The sequence below is a fragment of the Phacochoerus africanus genome, chromosome 2 (genome assembly GCF_016906955.1).
Source record: "Phacochoerus africanus isolate WHEZ1 chromosome 2, ROS_Pafr_v1, whole genome shotgun sequence".
Lineage (NCBI taxonomy): Eukaryota > Metazoa > Chordata > Mammalia > Artiodactyla > Suidae > Phacochoerus > Phacochoerus africanus.
This window is the reverse complement of record NC_062545.1, coordinates 171735020-171753617: the sequence shown is the minus strand read 5'-3', so window position 1 is coordinate 171753617 and position 18598 is coordinate 171735020. Positions and strand designations below refer to the sequence as shown.

General features: G+C 35.4%; 1 protein-coding gene across 8 annotated transcripts in view; it reads left to right on the top strand.

Moving 5' to 3' along the window:
• Positions 1-18598, top strand: part of MYO9A (myosin IXA) — a 235527-nt gene that overhangs the window by 121857 nt on the left and 95072 nt on the right. For all 8 annotated transcript variants that reach the window (XM_047767208.1, XM_047767209.1, XM_047767211.1 and 5 more), the window contains 3 exons: positions 848-923; positions 13394-13537; positions 15084-15123. In XM_047767208.1, the coding sequence (XP_047623164.1) occupies positions 848-923; positions 13394-13537; positions 15084-15123 (260 nt within the window). The remainder of the gene's footprint in view (positions 1-847; positions 924-13393; positions 13538-15083; positions 15124-18598) is intronic.

Sequence of the window (18598 nt, the reverse complement as noted above, 5' to 3'; positions counted from 1 at the left end):
ACATTCCCAACAGTGTACGAGAGTTCCCTTTTTTCCACATTCTTGCAGATAATTTGTTATTTTTTTGATGATACCCATTCTGACCAGTGTGAGGTAATATCTTATTGTGGTTTTGATTTGTACTTCCCTGATGATTAGCAACATTGACCATCTTTTCATGTGCTCTTAGCCATCTCCATGTCTTCATTGGAAAAATACTTATTCAAGTCTTCTGGCCATTTTTTTTATTAGATTGTTTAAAAAATATTCTTAATTTATGGAGTTCTCTGGTGGCTTAGTTAATTTCAGGATCTGGCATTGTCACTGCTATGGCTCTGGTTGCTAATGTAAATAGGTTTGATCCCTGGCCCTGGGATCTTCTACGTATTGTGGGTACAGCCAAAACAAAGGTTGTTAATTCTTGAGGAAGCCATTCGCCATCTTTGATTTTCAGTGTCTCTCTATGTGAGATTAATCGATCTCTAAAATCTATAATTTATGTCAGCAGTATATCTATTGCTGAAAAATGATGTAAAGAAATCATTAGGAAATTTTTAAATATTAAATTAAGAAATGAGCTTGTGTACTTTTAGACCTTCAGCCCAGTTACCCTTATATTTCCTGATGGTATGTAAATGAGAGAAGAAATTAAAGAATTTATTATTAAATTTCCTAAATGATTTCATTGTTGACTAAGTCAGATTTATAAATAACAGTCATAGGACTTGGTTTATGTTATTATTTAGACATTTCTGACATGTTTAGCAAATATTTACATTTGAAGTATATTAATTTCATTTGTTCTTAGAAAAATTGTTTGATGTTTAGTTTCTTTTGACATTGAAATTTTTTGCTTTCTATATACTAGATATAACTCGGAAAAATCCCAGAACACCTCTTTCTGATCTCCAGGGCATGAATACTCTAAATGAAAAAAACCAACAGTAAGTATGTTTGGTTTATGTTTCCAAGGAAGTATAAGAAAAATAACTACAATTCTTTTTTTTTCCGTTTTTTAAAATTGAAGTGTAGTTGATTTACAATGTTGTGTTAATTTCTGCTGTACAGCAAAATGACTCAGTTATGCTCACACACATACACACTTTTTTAAATATTCCTTTCTGTTATTACTTATCTTAGGATATTGAATATAGTTCCCTGTGCTATACAGTAGGCCTCATTGTTTATACCTTCCATATGTCGTAGTTGTATCTACTAACCCCAAACTCCTATTCTATCCCTTCTCCACCTTCTTCCCCCTTGGCAATCACAAGTCTGTTCTCTTTGTCTCTGAGTCCATTTTTGTTTTGTAGATAGGTTCATTTCTGTCATATTTGTGTCATATTGTGTCATATTTTATATTACAAATGTAAGTGATATCATAAGGTATTTTTCTTTTTCTTTTTGACTTAGGCTTAGTATGATAATCTCTAGTTCCATTTATGTTGTTGCATATGGCATTGTTTCATTCTTTTTAAAGGCCGAGTAGTATTCCATTATATATATGTACATCTTTTTTCTTCTTTATCCATTCCTCTCTCAGTGGACATTTAGGTTGTTTCCATGTCTTGCCTATTGTAAATAGTGCTGCTACGAACATAGAGGTGCATGTATCTTTTTTTTTCTTCTTGTTTTATTATTTAATTTTTTTCTACTGTACAGCATGAGGACCAAGTTCCTCTTACATGTATACATTTTTCCCCCACCCTTTCTTCTGTTGCAATATAAGTATCAAGACATATTTCTCAATGCTACTCAGCAGGATCTCCTTGTAAATCCATTCCAAGTTGTATCCAATAACCCCAAGCTCCAGATCCCTCCCACTTCCTCCCTCTCCCCCTAGGCAGCCACAAGTCTATTTTCCAAGTCCATGATTTTCTTTTCTGAGGAGATGTTCATTTGTGCTGGATATTAGATTCCAGTCATAAGTGATATCATATGGTATTTGTCTTTGTCTTTCTGGCTCATTTGACTCAGTATGAGATTCTCTAGTTCCATCCATGTTGCTGCAAATGGCATTATGTCGTTCTTTTTTATAGCCAAGTAGTATTCCATCGTGTATATATACTACATCTTCTGAATCCAATCATCTGTTGATGGACATTTGGGTTGTTTCCATGTCCTGGCTATTGTGAATAGGGCTGCAGTGAACATGCGGGTGCATGTGTCTCTTTTAAGTAGAGTTTTGTCCGGATAGATGCCCAAGAGTGGGATTGCGGGGTCATATGGAAGTTCTATGCATAGATTTCTAAGGTATCTCCAAACTGTTCTCCATAGTGGCTGTACCAGTTGACATTCCCACCAACAGTGCAGGAGGGTTCCCTTTTCTCCACAGCCCCTCCAGCACTTGTTATTTGTGGACTTATTAATGATGGCCATTCTGACTGGTGTGAGGTGATATCTCATGATAGTTTTGATATGCATTTCTCTTATAATCAGCGATGTTGAGCATTTTTTCATGTGCTTGCTGGCCATCTGTATATCTTCCTTGGAGAACAGTCTATTCAGGCCTTTTGCTCATTTTTCCATTGATTGATTGGCTTTTGTGCTGTTGAGTTGTATAAGTTGCTTATATATTCTAGAGGTTAAGCCCTTGTCGGTTGCATCATTTGAAACTATTTTCTCCCATTCTGAAAGTTGTCTTTTTGTTTTCTTTTGGGTTTCCTTTGCTGTGCAGAAGCTTTTCAGTTTGATGAGGTCCCATGGGTTTATTTTTGCTCTAATTTCTATTGCTTTGGGAGACTGAGCTGAGAAAATATTCATGATGTTGATGTCAGAGAGTGTTTTGCCTATGTTTTCTTCTAGGAGTTTGATGGTGTCCTGTCGTATATTTAAGTCTTTCAGCCATTTGGAGTTTATTTTTGTGCATGGTGTGAGGGTGTGTTGTAATTTCATTGCTTTGCATGCAGCTGTCCAGGTTTCCCAGCAATGCTTGCTGAATAGACTTTCTTTTTCCCATTTGATGTTCTTGCCTCCCTTGTCAAAGATTAATTGACCATAGGTGTCAGGGTTTATTTCTGGGTTCTCTATTCTGTTCCAATGGTCTGTCTGTCTGTTTTGATACCAGTACCACACTGTTTTGATGACTGTGGCTTTGTAGGATTTCTTGAAGCCTGGGAGAGTTATGCCTCCTGCTTGGTTTTTGTTTCTCAGGGTTGCTTTGGCGATTCTGGGTCTTTTGTGGTTCCATAGAAATGTTTGGATTGTTTGTTCTAGTTCTGTGAAAAATGTCCTGGGTAATTTGATAGGGATTGCATCGAATCTGTAGATTGCTTTGGGTAAGCATGGGCATTTTTACAATATTGATTTTTCTAATCCATGAACATGGAATATCTTTCCATTTCTTTACATCTTCTTTGATTTCTTTGATTAAAGTTTTATAGTTCTCGGCATATAGGTCCTTTCCCTCCTTGGTCAGGTGTATTCCGAGGTATTTGATTTTGTGAGGTGCAATTTTAAAAGGTATTGTATTTTCGTATTCCTTTTCTAATATTTCATTGCTGGTATACAGAAATGCGACTGACTTCTGAATGTTAATCTTATATCCTGCTACTTTGCTGAATTTATGAATCAGTTCAAGTAGTTTTTGGGTTGAGTCCTTAGGGTTTTCTATGTATAGTATCATGTCATCTGCATACAGTGACAGTTTGATCTCTTCTCTTCCTATATGGATGCCTTTTATTTCTTTTGTTTGCCTAATTGCTATGGCTAGGACTTCCAAAACTATGTTGAAGAGCAGTGGTGAGAGTGGGCATCCCTGTCTTGTTCCAGATTTGAGTGAGAAGGCTTTCAGTTTTTCCCCATTGAGTATTATATTGGCTGTGGGTTTATCATAAATGGCTTTGATTATATTCAGGAATGTTCCCTCTATACCCACTTTGGCGAGGGTCTTGATCATGAATGGATGTTGGACTTTGTCAAATGCTTTTTTTGCGTCTTTTGAGATGATCATATGATTTTTGACTTTTTTTTGTTAATGTGGTGTATGATGCTGATTGATTTGCGTATGTTGAACCATCCTTGTGAACCTGGGATGAACCCTACCTGGTCATGGTGTATGATCTTTTTTTTTTTTTGTTGTTATTTCTTTGGGCCGCTCCCGCGGCATATGGAGGTTCCCAGGCTAGGGATTGAATCGGAGCTGTAGCCACCGGCCTACGCCAGAGCCACAGCAACGCGGCATCCGAGCCGCGTCTGCAACCTACACCACAGCTTACGGTAACGCCGGATCGTTAAGCCACTGAGCAAGGGCAGGGACCGAACCCGCCACCTCATGGTTCCTAGTCGGATTCGTTAACCACTGCGCCATGACGGGAACTCTGTGTATGATCTTTTTGATATGTTGTTGGATTCGGTTGGCTAAGATTTTGTTGAGAATTTTTGCATCTATATTCATCAATGATATTGGCTGATAGTTTTCTTTTTTGATGGTATGTTTGGTTTTGGAATGAGGGTGATGGTGGCATCATAGAATATCTTTGGGAGTATTCCTTCTTCTTCAACCTTTTGAAAGAGTTTATGGAGAATGGGCACCAGTTCCTCTTTATATGTTTGGTAGAATTCACCTGTGAAGCCATCTGGTCCTGGACTTTTATTTCTAGGGAGTGTTTTTATGACCTCTTCAATTTCATTTCTAGTGATCGGTCTGTTCAGTTGGTCTGTTTCTTCTTCATTCAGTTTTGGCAGGCTGTAAGATTGTAGAAAATTGTCCATTTCTTCCAGATTGTCAAATTTGTTGCCATATAGTTGTTCATAGTATTCTCTTATGGTTTTTTGTATTTCTGCTGTATCCGTTGTAATTTCTCCTTTTTCTTTTCTGATTTTGTTCATTTAAATTCTTTCTCTCTTCTTAGTGAGTCTAACTAGGAGTTTGTCAATTTCATTTACCTTTTCAAAGAACCAGCTCTTGGTTTTAATAATTTTCTCTATTTTTTGAATCTCTATTGTATTGATTTCTTCTTTGATCTTTATAATTTCCTTCCTTCTGCTGACTTTAGGTCTTTTTTGTTCTTCTTTTTCTAATTTGTTTAGGTGGAGGGTTAAGTTGTCAATTTGAGATCTTTCTTCTTTTTTGAGGAAGGCCTATATTGCTATGAATTTCCCTCCGAGCACTGCTTTTGCGGCCTCCCATAGATTTTGAGAGGTTATGTCTTCATTATCCTTTGTCTCAAGGTATTTTTTAATTTCCTTCTTGATTTCCTCATTGACCCATTGGTTTTTTAGTAGCATGTTGTTTAGTCTCCCTGTAGTAGGTTTTTTTCTCATTTCTTTTCCTGTGGTTGATTTCTAGTTTCATACCATTGTGGTCAGAGAAAATACTTGAAATAATTTCTATACTTTTAAATTTGTTGAGGTTAGCTTTGTGTCCTAATATTTGGTCGATTCTTGAGAATGTTCCATGCACACTTGAGAAGAATGTGTATTCTGCTTTTTTTGGATGTAGTTTAATGAAGATGTCAATTAAGTCTAACTTTTCTATTGTTTCCTTTAGGATGTCTGTTGCTTTATTTGTTTTCTGTCTAGAGGATCTGTCCATTGGTGTGAGTAGGGTATTAAAGTCTCCTACTATGATTGTATTCCCATCAGTTTCTCCTTTTATGTCTGTTAATATTTGTTGTATATATCTGGGTGCTCCTGTATTTGGGGCATATATGTTGACGATAGTAATATCCTCTTCTTGGATGGATCCCTTAATCATTTGAATAGTGTCCTTCTTTGTCTTTCTTTATGTCATTTGCTTTAAAAATCTATTTTTTCTGATATGAGTATTGCAACTCCTGCTTTCTTGTCATGTCTATTGGCATGAAATATTTTTTCCCACCCCTTCACTTTCAATCTATATGTGTCCTTTGTCCTAAGGTGAGTTTCTTGTAGGCAGCAGATTGAAGGTTTTTTGCCTTTTTATCCACTCAGCCACTCTGTGTCTCTTGATTGGAGCATTCAGTCCATTGACATTTAAGGTGATAATTGATAGATGAGTATTTATTGCCATTTTAAACCTCGTGTTTCAGTTGATTCTATGGTTCTCCATTTATTTTTTTGGTTGGATAGTCTCCGATTATTTTCTGTTTCTGTTTGAATGTTTTTTGTTTTTGTTTTTTTTTTCATTTTTTGCAAATGCAATGTTTGGTTTTGGTTTGTGGTTGCCCTGTTTTTTAAGTATGCTAACCCATTCCTATAATCGTGTGTTTTAGCCTAATGGTCTTATAGGTTCAAATCCTTCATTACTATACTAAAATTAAGAAGAGAAACAAACAAAAAAAATTTTTTTAACAAAGATTCTATTAATTTCCTTACTTCCTTTGCCCACATTTTATGATTTTGATGACTTTTTTTCTTTTTAATTTTATTTTCTTTTAAACATGTTCATGATTAAATCTGTATGCTGGCTTATTTGAGTGACTGCTCTCTGATTGTGGTTTCCTCAATCATCCTTTCTTTTTGGTTTAGAGAAGCCCTTTCAATATTTCTTTTAGCCTGGGTTTTGTATTGCTGTATTCTTTTAGCTTTTGTTTGTTGGAAAAATTTTTTATTTCCCCTTCTATTTTAAATGATATTCTTGCTAGATAGAGTATTCTAGGTTGCATATTTTTTCCTTTTAGCACTTTAAATATCTCTTGCCATTCCCTCCTGGCCTGTAGAGTTTCTGTAGAGAAATCAGCTGATAACCTTATGGGGGTTCCCTTACAGGTAACATTCTGCTTTTCTCTTGCTGCCTTTAGGATCCTCTCTTTATCATTAACTTTTGCCATTTTTATTATAATGTGTCTTGGGTTCAACTTGTTTGGGGCCCTCTGTGCTTCCTGTATCTTAAACTCAGTATCCTTTAGATTTGGGAAGTTTCCAGCGATAATTTCTTCAAAAATATTTTCCATCCCCTTATCTTTTTCTACTCCTTCTGGAATTCCCATTATGTGTAGATTGGCCCGCTTTATATTATCCCATAGGTCTCATATATGTATCTTTTTAAATTATATTTTGGTTTGTTATATGCCCAGGAGTGCAATTGCTGGGTCATATGGTAGTTCTGTTTTTAGTTTTTTGAGGAACATTCTTAGTGTTTTCCACAGTGGCTGCACTATGGAAAATTACATTCCCACCGATAATTTAGGAGGGTTCTTTTTTCTCCCTGCCTTCTTCAGCATTTATTATTTGTAGACTTTTTAATGATGGACATTCTGACCCATATGTTGTGATACCTATTGTAGTTTTGATCTGCATTTCTCTAATCATTAGCAGTGTTAAGCATCTTTTCATGTGCCTATTGACCATCTGTATATTTTCTTTGGAGAAATGTCTGTTTAGGTCTTCTCATTTTTTTGACTGGGTTGTTTGTTTTTTGTTGTTGATTTAGAGTTCTTATTAATCATTTTTGTGGCTTTAGAGATGTAAAGAAAACCAGGCCCAGGGTTTTTTCTAAATTTCTTAAAGGTTTTAAAAATGATGTAATAAGTTAATTGGGTTAAAGTTAGAACTAGTAAGAGTTAATTAGCTAAGATTGCCTCTGGTATAATGGTTGTACTCTTTAAAAAAAAAAAAAGGTTTCCCCAGAATAATTAAAAACGAACACATATGTTATAATTTGAGACCTTTCTTGCGTTTTATGTCCTTTGCAAAAGTTATGGGTATTCTGCTTCTTTCCAGTAATAACTGGAAAGTAGTAAGTAATAACTTAGTAAGTAGGTAAGTAATAACTGAGTAGTTTTATTTATTTCAAACCATATGGTACCTTTTCTTAATGAGTATGATAACCAAAGCTTATCTTTTACAATTTCAATGAAGTATTCTTGAGTAAAATTTGAACATAAAAAATATAATTATTTTTCTGTGTTTGCAAGTGAACTTCCTTTTTCCTTTACACATACTATTTTACAAAGATTGTACTTTAAATGAGCAAAAGAGCATTGTTTAGTGTCTAGAGGCTACTGTGCACCTTTTAAATATCATCAGGATGGTCCTGGTAAGACACTAAGATTAGGATGGTCCATCATTTAAAATTAAAGTATAACTTCATTGATCAGTTTTTTCAACTTGAGAAACTATGGATTTCTTTCTTTTTTTTTGCTTTTTAGGGCTGCACTCGAGGCATATGGAGGTTGCCAGGATAGGGGTCGAATTGGAGCTACAGCTGCAGGCCTACACCACAGCCACAGCAACATCAGATCTGGGCCTTGTCTGTGACCTACAGCAACACCAGATCCTTAGCCCACTGAGCAAGGCGAGGGATTGAACCCTCAACCTCATGGTTCCTAGTTGGATTCATTTCTGCTGTGTCACGACAGGAACTCCTATTATGTCTTTCTAGTGTATATTGTCACTTATCTGCACCATAGGTTTTTTATTACTCTCTATAGCTTATTATAAGAAGTGTAGTTCACTATTTTTGCCTGAAATAGCTGTTACAGCCCAAAAACCCAACTTCAACTATATTTATCTTTAATGCCAGCAAACTGAACTACATATATCTTTATAGTGTATCCATTTTGTTTTCTTAACAGTGATGCTTGGCTGGTGATGAAAATCACCGGTGTATGTGCATGTTAGATTTTACCCAAGAACAGATTAGATCATTAATCCGATGATCTGTGTACCTTTTAATCTATTATTATTATCATTATTATTATAATCTATTATTTCTATCTATTGGCAATATTCTCACCCTGGCAATTAGCAATGCCCTAATTTAAGGAACTTATTTTCTTGATTTAGGTAAAAAAGGAACTGTGACTTGCAGCATTTCCCAAAGCAATTTAATGGTCATAACTCTCTTAATTCTTAATTTCTGTTTCTTTATACTTTCTATTTTTGATGCTTAAAGTTACTTATATGGGCTTCTGTTTTGTATTTATCAATTGGGATAGTCCTATATTTTGGTTTAAGATTGATTGATCATGGAGTTCCTGTCGTGGTGCTGCAGAAACAAATCCGACTAGGAACCATGAGGTTGCAGGTTTGATCCCTGGCCTTGCTCAGTGGGTTAAGGATCTGGCGTTGCTGTGAGCTGTGGTATAGGTTAAAGACGTGGCTTGGATCTGGCATTGCTGTAGCTGTGGTGTAGGCCGGCAGCTGTAGCTCCTATTGGACCCCTAGCCTGGGAGCCTCCATATGCCGTGGGTGCGGCCCTAAAAAAAAGACAAAAAGACAAAAAAAAAAGAGATTGATTGGTCTTGCTCAAACAGTTAGCTGAATTTAGGCACTCATAGAGTAACAAACTAATTCTGTAAAGAAGTATGTATAAGCTTGTTTATGAGATCCTTCTTCACAGAGAAATTGATCACATCAGCTTGATTATTTTCATTTGTATACAATAAAGATATGTGGCATTGATGAAATGTTATCAGGAAGAGACCAACTAGCAGCCTTGACGAGACAGATACTTCTGCTTGCATTTATTTGTATTGTGAATTTATTTTAGAGAAAATTGGTGAGATGGAGAAGATAGAATAAAAGATACTTAAAAAATCATGGGGAGTTCCTGTCGTGGCTCAGTGGTTAACGAATCCGACTAGGAACCATGAGGTTGCAGGTTCGATCCCTGGCCTTGCTCAGTGGGTTAAGGATCTGGCATTGCTGTGAGCTGTGGTGTAGGTCACAGACGGGGCTCACATCCCGTGTTGCTGTGGCTCTGGCATAGGCTGGCTGCTGCAGCTCCGATTAGACCCCTAGCCTGGGAACCTCCATATGCCACAGGAGTGGCCCTAGAAAAGGCAAAAAGACCAAAAAGGAAAAAAAGATACTTAAAAAATGAAATCAGCCATGAAATCATTAGCTTGTATCTACTCGGTGGAGTCTTAATCCTCACCATGGAATATTCCTAATAATTGACTCTTAATGAAAGAGTAGAATATCCAATTTGGTGGTGATCTAGGACTACGAATTGATGTAGCCTGTGTAAAAACAAGGAAATGCAAATAGTAAAAACTATTTTTAGCCAGTGCAAATATTCTCCAAGTGAGAGATAAAACTTTCATTAACATGAAGTGGGCAGTTTTTTGGTAAGAGGGTATAAACTGGAATCAAATGTCTTTTTATCAAAATATTTGAAAAAAGTACAGAACTTCTAATCATATATCGTGAAGCAAAGATGGTAAATGCGCTATACAGGCCACTGAATTGACTCTAAATATGAGTAACTAAAAAGGCTACATTGGTAGCTAAACGTATTCCTAGGTGGAAAAGCTCTTGTGAATAGTTGTAGAGCAGAATGTGTGAAGATAAAATATGATATCCTATATTGGGATAACATGCCTTTGGAAACTTATTACCTAGGAAGAAATGGGTGTATATCATCAGAATTTATTGTTGACAAGTACATAATGAATTTTGTACATTGTGGAAATATATGGTAGATTTTATAGTGAAATGGTGTCTGTTGTACTGTCATGCTAGTTCCAGGGCATTAAGGTAGTAGAATTAAGTCTCACTAAAACTCCTGATTGTGGTACCATTTTTAAGGACTTTGGATAGATTGATAATCATATATTTGAGGATTGGGATAAACTTATCCTCTAACAATTGACGATGTAGCATGTGTGGATCCTAATTTCTGTTCCTAATATAACTAAAAACTCACTATCTAAAGCTTTATTTTTGTTTAAATTTAACTTTTTGTCTTGATCTGGGCAAATGTCTACTTACCATCCAAGACATTATATTATAAAATGCAACAGTAATAACAAAAACAAATACTTTTTTGAAGGATAAGTCAATTTATTACTAGAGTTTTAAAAGAAGTTGTTTTAGCACAGTTTATAAAAATGGTTGGATTTCAAGATTATCTTAAAATCAATATGACTTGATGTCGCATAAAACAGTTTGCAGTGATTTCTCATATGTTACAGGTAGATAAATCTCATGGCCTTTGTTCATGTCTTAGTATGTATTTTGTTTATTGGAAAAATTGCTGTGAGCTGTGGTGTAGGTCTCAGACACAGCTCAGATCTGGCATTGCTGCAGCTATGGCGTAGGCCAGAAGCTGTAGCTCTGATTGGACCCCTAGCCAGGGAACTTCCATGTGTCACAAGTGTGCGGCCCTAAAAAAAAACAAAAAAAAAATTATTTTAATATATATTCTTAATAATATCAATGTTTTACCTGAAATCGTCCTTTCTCGTTTTCATTAAAAGTCAAAAACTCTTCCTCTCTGACTTGATTTCCTGCCATTCTTCCCCGGCTTTCTCCAGGTCAGCCTTGCTGATTTAATATATCTCAGACTCATCAACAACATTCCTGGCTCTGGTACTTTGTATTTTTTTTTTCTTTCTGCATAGGATGCTCTTCTTCCGATTAACTGCTTGGTTTGCTTTTTTTTTTTTTTTTTAATCTCTATTTAAATGGAATCTTAGCAATGAGGCCTCCCTTGACCCTATTTAAAAAAACTAGCATCCTGGCATTTTTAATCCTTCATCCCTGTTTAAAATTTCTCCTTAGCACCTGTCATCTGCATATAATATATTTCCTTTTCTTTTTTTTGTTTTTTGTTTTGTCTTTTAGGGCCGCACCTAGGGCATATGAAAGTTCCCAGGCTAGGGGTTGAATCTGAGCTATAGCTGCCAGCCTACACCACAGCCATAGCAATACCAGGTCCGAGCCACTGTGTCTGCGACCTACAGACAATGCCAAATCCTTAACCCACTGAGTGAGGCCGGTGTAGAACCTGTATCTTCATGGATGCTAGTCAGGTTCATAAGCCCCTGAGCCACAATGGGAACTCCTGTATTTTCTTATGTGTTTAATGTTTGTCTCCTTCCACTGGGATTTTAGCCTCATGAAGGTAGAGATTTTTCTTTTGTCAATTGGAATATGCCTACTGCTAGAAAATAATTGGTACTAGTTGGTGCTCAAATATTTTTGAATGAATAAATGAGCATATTCTATTATGCTTTCATTGGTATTATGTTTTTAATTTTCAGGGGATATTTGTTATTTATTTTGTTTTCTTAGTGTTTATTTTTTATAGTGTCTCGTTCTTATTTTATAGATGGAATGTTTTCTTTCATCTCTCTAAAGTTATTAATGATCACTTTTTGAAACTTTTTTTTTTCTTTTTTATCTTCTTCAAGATTTTTATGTCATGATTGTTTTGGTCAGTGTGTTTCATGCTAGGTACTTTCCTCAGATGTCTACTGAGCCTGGGTTGACTGTTCCTATTTTGAATTGAGATACTGAAAATATAATTGAGATACTGAAAATATAATCTCTGATTAATTGATTGTGTTGTCAATCTCTGAAACATATCAATATCTTTGTGTCTTTCCTCTTGGGCTGATCACATTCCACACAAAAGTTTATTTTCGTTTTCTGCCTGGAGGACATAGTCCCAGCTGCCAGCATTCAAGAGCTGACTGTGTAAGAGGACTGAGAATCTGTGTTCTCAATATGTCCTTTGACTTCTGTGTAGTACACCCATCCTCAGTTGTGCCTGGCGCTTTCCACAGACTTTCTCTTTCATCCTCTTTCTTAGGTAAACCAGGGAAGGTCAGCAGGCTGCATGGAGTTCTAAATGCTTCTTAAACTGGGAGCTTTCAACTAGTGCTCCTGTTTTTAACCCATCATTCCCACCAGTCCAGAGGTACCCAGTATCACCAACTCTGGAGCCTTTTGGGAGTTCTGAAGAGTAAATAGGGATGCTTTTCAGCTTTCCCCTCAGTCAGTTAAGATTTCTTTCTCAAGCTTACTATTGAGAAAGAAGTTTGCTTTCTATATTCATCTGCTTTCCATTGTTAAAAAATATATTACTGTTATTTCTTAGTATAGTCACTTTATTCTTAAGTGTTTATTCCTGTATAAATTGTTTTATTAATGCCTTTATGGGTTTTTGGAGGAATCCAAATATATGTCCTATTTGCTGTCTTACATGGAAAGCCCTCTATGAACTCTTTATGTTATCATCACTGATAGTTTTATCTGTTTTGTTCATTCCTACATCTCCAGTGTCTGGAGTAGTGCCCGGTCCATGGAAGGAGCATAGTAACTTGATGGATGTGTATGTAGTGAGTGTATGAGTAAGATGTCCCAGGAGGAAGTTAAATATTCAGTAGAATGGGACTGCCTATTAGGATTGTAAATTCCTTTTAGTTCTAAAATCCAGCAGAGACAAAGCCATGACATTATAATATATTATATAATTTGTTGTTTGTTAAGTGGTATATTTAAAGGTATTGGCTATATGATGTGCTCATTGACATGTACATTTTGAATGTGAATGTGCTCAATTCCATAGAAATTTTTTGTTCTGAAAGAGTAAAAGTTTAGCCCAAATTGATTGATTATCTCTCTGATAAAACCATTTCCTGCTGGTTTAGCATTTTTTCTAAATTTTAACTTTAAAGTTCTATTTTACTTTTTAAAGCAGTTTATAGAGTGTTAGAGATGTCTCAATTAAATCAAATTATACTACATTTAATTTTTACAGTGAAACATTTGATATTACATGGAATGGCAGAACTGGGATTCGCCAGAGCAGACTATCAAGTAGCACCACCTTGCTTGATAAAGATGGAATATTTGCAAATTCAGCTAGCAGCAAACTCTTGGAGAGAGCACATGGAATTCTCACGTTAGTATTGATCTATAAAGTGGATTGCTTTTTTATGATTGATATAAAATTTCTGGCTGAAATAAGAGAAGTGATCATGAAACATTTTCATGAGTAGAATTTTGAAGAGGAACAAGACAAAAATAGTCAGAATTTAGAGCTGTTATAGTCTCATATATTGTAAAGCTGGTATTTTTTGTTTGTTTTCATGTCACCAAGAGAATCATGATTGAATATACTCATTATGGAGATGATTCTTTCTTGCTCTTAAACAGACCCTACATCCAGAGAGAAAAAAACTGTTAGCTCTTTTTAGGATTCCCAGCTTTAACTCTAGTTCTCCTTTAATTCCTAACAAATTGGGCAGGGAAATCCCTTATGAAATGGTGACTGGGACCATATACAGTTGATCCCTCAACAGTGCATGGGTTAGAGGTGCCAACCTGCACAGTTGAAAATCTGCACGTTACCTTTAGTTAGCTCTCCATATTCACTGTCCCTTGGTATGTGTGATTCTGCATCCACAGATTCAGTGAACCTCAAATCGAGTAGCACCATTGTAGTTACTGTTGAAAACATTCTTTGTATAAGTTGAAACCCGCAATGTTCAAGGGGCACCTGTATAGTGATGTATAACATTTGTTGAAATCTGCCGTTCCTCCTTACCTGATCTAGGATTGGTTTGAGAACATAGATATAAACATGCATGGTGGACTAGTAAAAAGTTCGTAGCTACCTATATCAACATAATTTCAAATTCTTCCAAAATATATTTTTTGACCCCTAGCTAGAAATGTGACTGAATTGGATTCCCTAATTCCTAAGTCACTGCTTAACAGTGTTAATAGGCTCAATATATATGTATATCTTGCTATACTCTAAAATTGTAAATTAACTTATTTAATCCTCATAGCAATTCTATAAGGTAGTTAGTATTATCATCCTTATTTTACATCATTACATAATGAGACCAAGTCTTAGAGAGATTAAATTCATATTTTAGTAAATCATAGTGTTTAGATTCAAGTTCTGGGTCTTTCTGATTCCACAGCCCATGTCCGTAAGCACTGGGCTTTATTCCCTTTATGTAGCTATTAAAAAAAGATTGGACATAAGTGTGATATTGAATTATGAATAAGGACAAAAGGGGCAGAATAAAATTTTTAATTTCAAAAAATGGAAGATCATAAGTTTTGGTAAAAAGTACATTTTAAAAACTCATGATTAGGCATCTATTTAAGTTTTAAAATGACGGAAACAAAGCCCTGTAGGTCTAAGAATGCAGAGTCCTATTAACATCCAAAAGAAAATGAAACGTTAAGTGTTCAATATTATACTATTGATCCATGAAGTTTAAATCTGTTTGTACTTCTGTTACAGAGCAGACATCTCTTTCCTTCGCTTATCCTTCCTTTCCAAAGGTGCCTGCTTAGTTAAATTAAACAGTGTTTTCATTGAGAAGATCTATAGCTTGGAAATGGGGGAAAAAATCTAGTGTTTTGGTAGAGACTTTGAAATCATTCATCTCAATAGTAGTTTTTTTCTAATGTACAATTTGTCTCTATAGGAGAAACAAAAATTTCAAACTCAAGCCTGGCCTTCCAAAGGTGAGTATTATGAAAAAAATTTTCCTTTAGTGTCCCCATTTCATAATTACTTTTTAATTATTCATACAAGCAATTTTTATAAATTAAAAACAAGAATAACTTATTTGTACCCAAAATAGATGTTATTGTATACATTCATTTGATTCCATTTTAGAAATAATGCTGGATGTTATGAAATGGCCAAGCTTAATGGTTCGGGTAAATATTTGTGATATATCCCATTTTCTAGTGTTAGAAAAGCTTCCAAATATAAATGCAAATTTATGTTAAGTAATTTTAGGCAATTACTCAACATAAATGCATAATATCTTTTCATTTCTCCTTGAGTCAGGTTAAGATAAAATCTCAATTTTATCTGATTTAAAAATAATTTCTGGAGTTCCCGTCGTGGCGCAGTGGTTAACGAATCCGACTAGGAACCATGAGGTTGCGGGTTCGATCCCTGCTCTTGCTCAGTGGGTTAACGATCCGGCGTTGCCGTGAGCTGTGGTGTGGGTTACAGATGCGGCTCGGATCCCATGTTGCTGTGGCGCTGGCGCAGGCCAGTGGCCACAGCTCCAATTCGACCCCTAGCCTGGGAACCTCCATATGCCGTGGGAGCGGCCCAAGAAATAGCAAAAAGACAAAATAATAATAATAATAATAATAATTTCTAAGTAGTGCTTACCTAACTCTCATCATCATTAGTAGCCAGGTTTTTCTGTAAAGGTACAGCCAGGCTTTCAGGCCCATCTGGTCTGTGTTATAATTACTTGCTGCTATTGTAGCATAAATACAGCTATAGACAATATGTAACTGAATGTGACTGTATTCCAGTAAAACTTTATTTATGGACACTGAAATTTGAATTTCATGTAATTTTTCACGTCATTATTTATTATTTAATTTTTTTCAAATATAGATACCATATAAAAACAGTAGGAAGAAGGATTTGGCCCAGGGGTTGTAATTTGCCTACTCTGACCTATATTCCAAAATATTTGTCAAGTTTACTAAAGGAAGAAAAACCTTACTGAGTGTTTCTTTCTCTTGGGCCTTCCCAAAGAAGGAATCCTGTCACTTGTAACTTTGTTAATGACCATAATTCCAAAATTTAAAAAGAACTGAAAAAGAACTATTATTTCCCATGATTCTCTAGTTCAATAAACAAGAAAATGAATCTGTCTTCAATTTTTCCTTCTATTTAAGTCATCTTACATTTCCAGAGAAAATTTAGTGCACTGCTGATGTGGTCTCTGGTAGTGGTAAATATTGTTTTAAACAACAAACCATAAAGAAAATTTATGTAAGTGGTTTGTAATTATGTTCTTATGGAAAGATTTGATGTAGAGAGAAGAGAAGGAGACCGTATTTGTTGTCAGACATCTTTATCATTCATTTTTCTTTTTTTCCCTCACTGTCTCTTTAGCCTTTTAGAGTTTTGGATGCCACCTCTAGGCCTAGTATTTGTACTATTCTTTTTACTCTCCTCTAGTTCTTAACATCTTAAACTTCACATTACAGCCAACAAGAATATGTTGGATACATCTGAAGTAAATAATTCCATTCAGTCATCAATCAGAGGAACGTCATCTATTTATCAGTCTTTTAAAATTTAATGTGGGAGTCCCTGCTGTGGCTCAATGATCCATCTTGTCTCTGTGGAGGTGTGGGTTCAATTCCCAGCCTGGTGCAGTGGGTTAAGGATCCAGCATTGCTGCAGCTGTGGTGTAGGTTGCAGCTCTGGTTCAGATTGCATCCCTGGCCCAGGAGGCTTCCGTATGTAGCCAAAAAAGAAAAAAAAGAAAGAAAGTAAATGTGTCTAATTTTTTGTTTATTTGAATGTGTGTCTTATATATCCAAATACATATGTCAGAGAGGCAACATAGTCTATGAGAGTATAGTTTGGAGTCAAACTGACCTACATTCAAAGGTGGATCTGCTACTTGCTTTCTGATTTTTGGAGTAAGTTTTCTAACTTGTCTTAACCTGTCTCTTCATTTGTTATGTGAGGGATAATATTTGTTAGGATAGTAGATACGTATTTGGTGTGTGCATGTTTAGTATTCAATAAATAATAAGTATTTTCTACTTATTTGCTACCAGAATATTAGAGCTAAATTTTTGGTTTATCTGTGTACATACATTTATGAGGGATATGTGATCTGTTTAGTAACCTCACTCTTCCTCTTACTTTCCTACCCTTATTAAATGCCTCATTTTTTCTAATTATATTTAATGAATATTTTGCTTGTTTATTTCAGTCTGTTTCAAACCAAGGCAAAACATATTAATGAAATTAAAGTGGTAGATCCTATATCCTCATTGACCATGGTCACTTATTGATGAAAATGTTTCTGTTGCATTAAGTTAGGTTTATATGTGGAAGAATGCCAAGAAGTGTAGATACCCTGAGCTTTTTTTCTTTGGATTTTTTTTTTTTAAATCTGCCGCCGCATTCTGACTCTGCTGTGTGAATCATTATTGTCCACATCCTTACAACTTTTAAAGCTACTGGAAATAAGACTCAGTCATCTGTATTAAGGGCACCTCTAGAGCCTCATTTTATTAATGTAGGTAGGATTTAGAATGCTTTATTTTTTATTATAATTCCGAATATTTAAACACAGGCACATATTTAACACATATAACCTTCAACAACCCTTAGCCCTCTATTAATATAATTCTGTTTTAATAGTACTTTCCTTTTCTTACTCCTTGAAACCGTCTCTTCTATTAAATATACCTTTCTAATATGATCTATCTTTACATTTTCAGTCTTTGACTACAGTTCCTCTGTTGTACATTTCCACTTTGACACCCTGTTCATCTCTCAGACTGGATGCCTAAAGTGACTTTAGTGTATCAGTCCCCTGTCGAATTTTTATAGTCACTCAGGCTCAAACCTTGAAGTTAATTTTATTATCCATTGGTTCTCTTGAACAACATGAGCAGTGTTTTCTTAATTTTTGTGTCTATAGCACCTTGCACAGCAAGCAGTAACTAATTATTTAAAAGAGAATGAACTGACTAATCTGAAAAAACTAAACCAATGAAGATGGAATTAAGAGAGAAATAAAGTACATGATGAACAGAAGACCTAAGAAAGGAATAAACTCTGTACCTCTTTTCTGCTCGATCTTGGGCCCACATATCAGTTCTTGCTTTCTGCAATTTCATGCTGGGCTATTAAAGCTGTCCTTTAACTGGATTTCTCTCTTTCTTACCTCCTTAGCCTCTTGTCCTCCACTTTGTTCTGCTCTCCCTTGTCTCTCCTTTCTTTCTTGCCATGTTTTATCTTTTTTGTAAATCTTAATAACCCTCAGGTTATCATTTATTTTTTAATATCCTTGTAGTTTGTTTCCTGGTCTTTGAATGCAGTGTATTCCTAACACTTAGAACAGGTGAATTTTATAGACAGAAGTTTGGTCTCCAATTGCTGAGGAAACATTATTCAAAAATCATTAGTTCCTGGAGTTCCTGTTGTGGCGCAGTG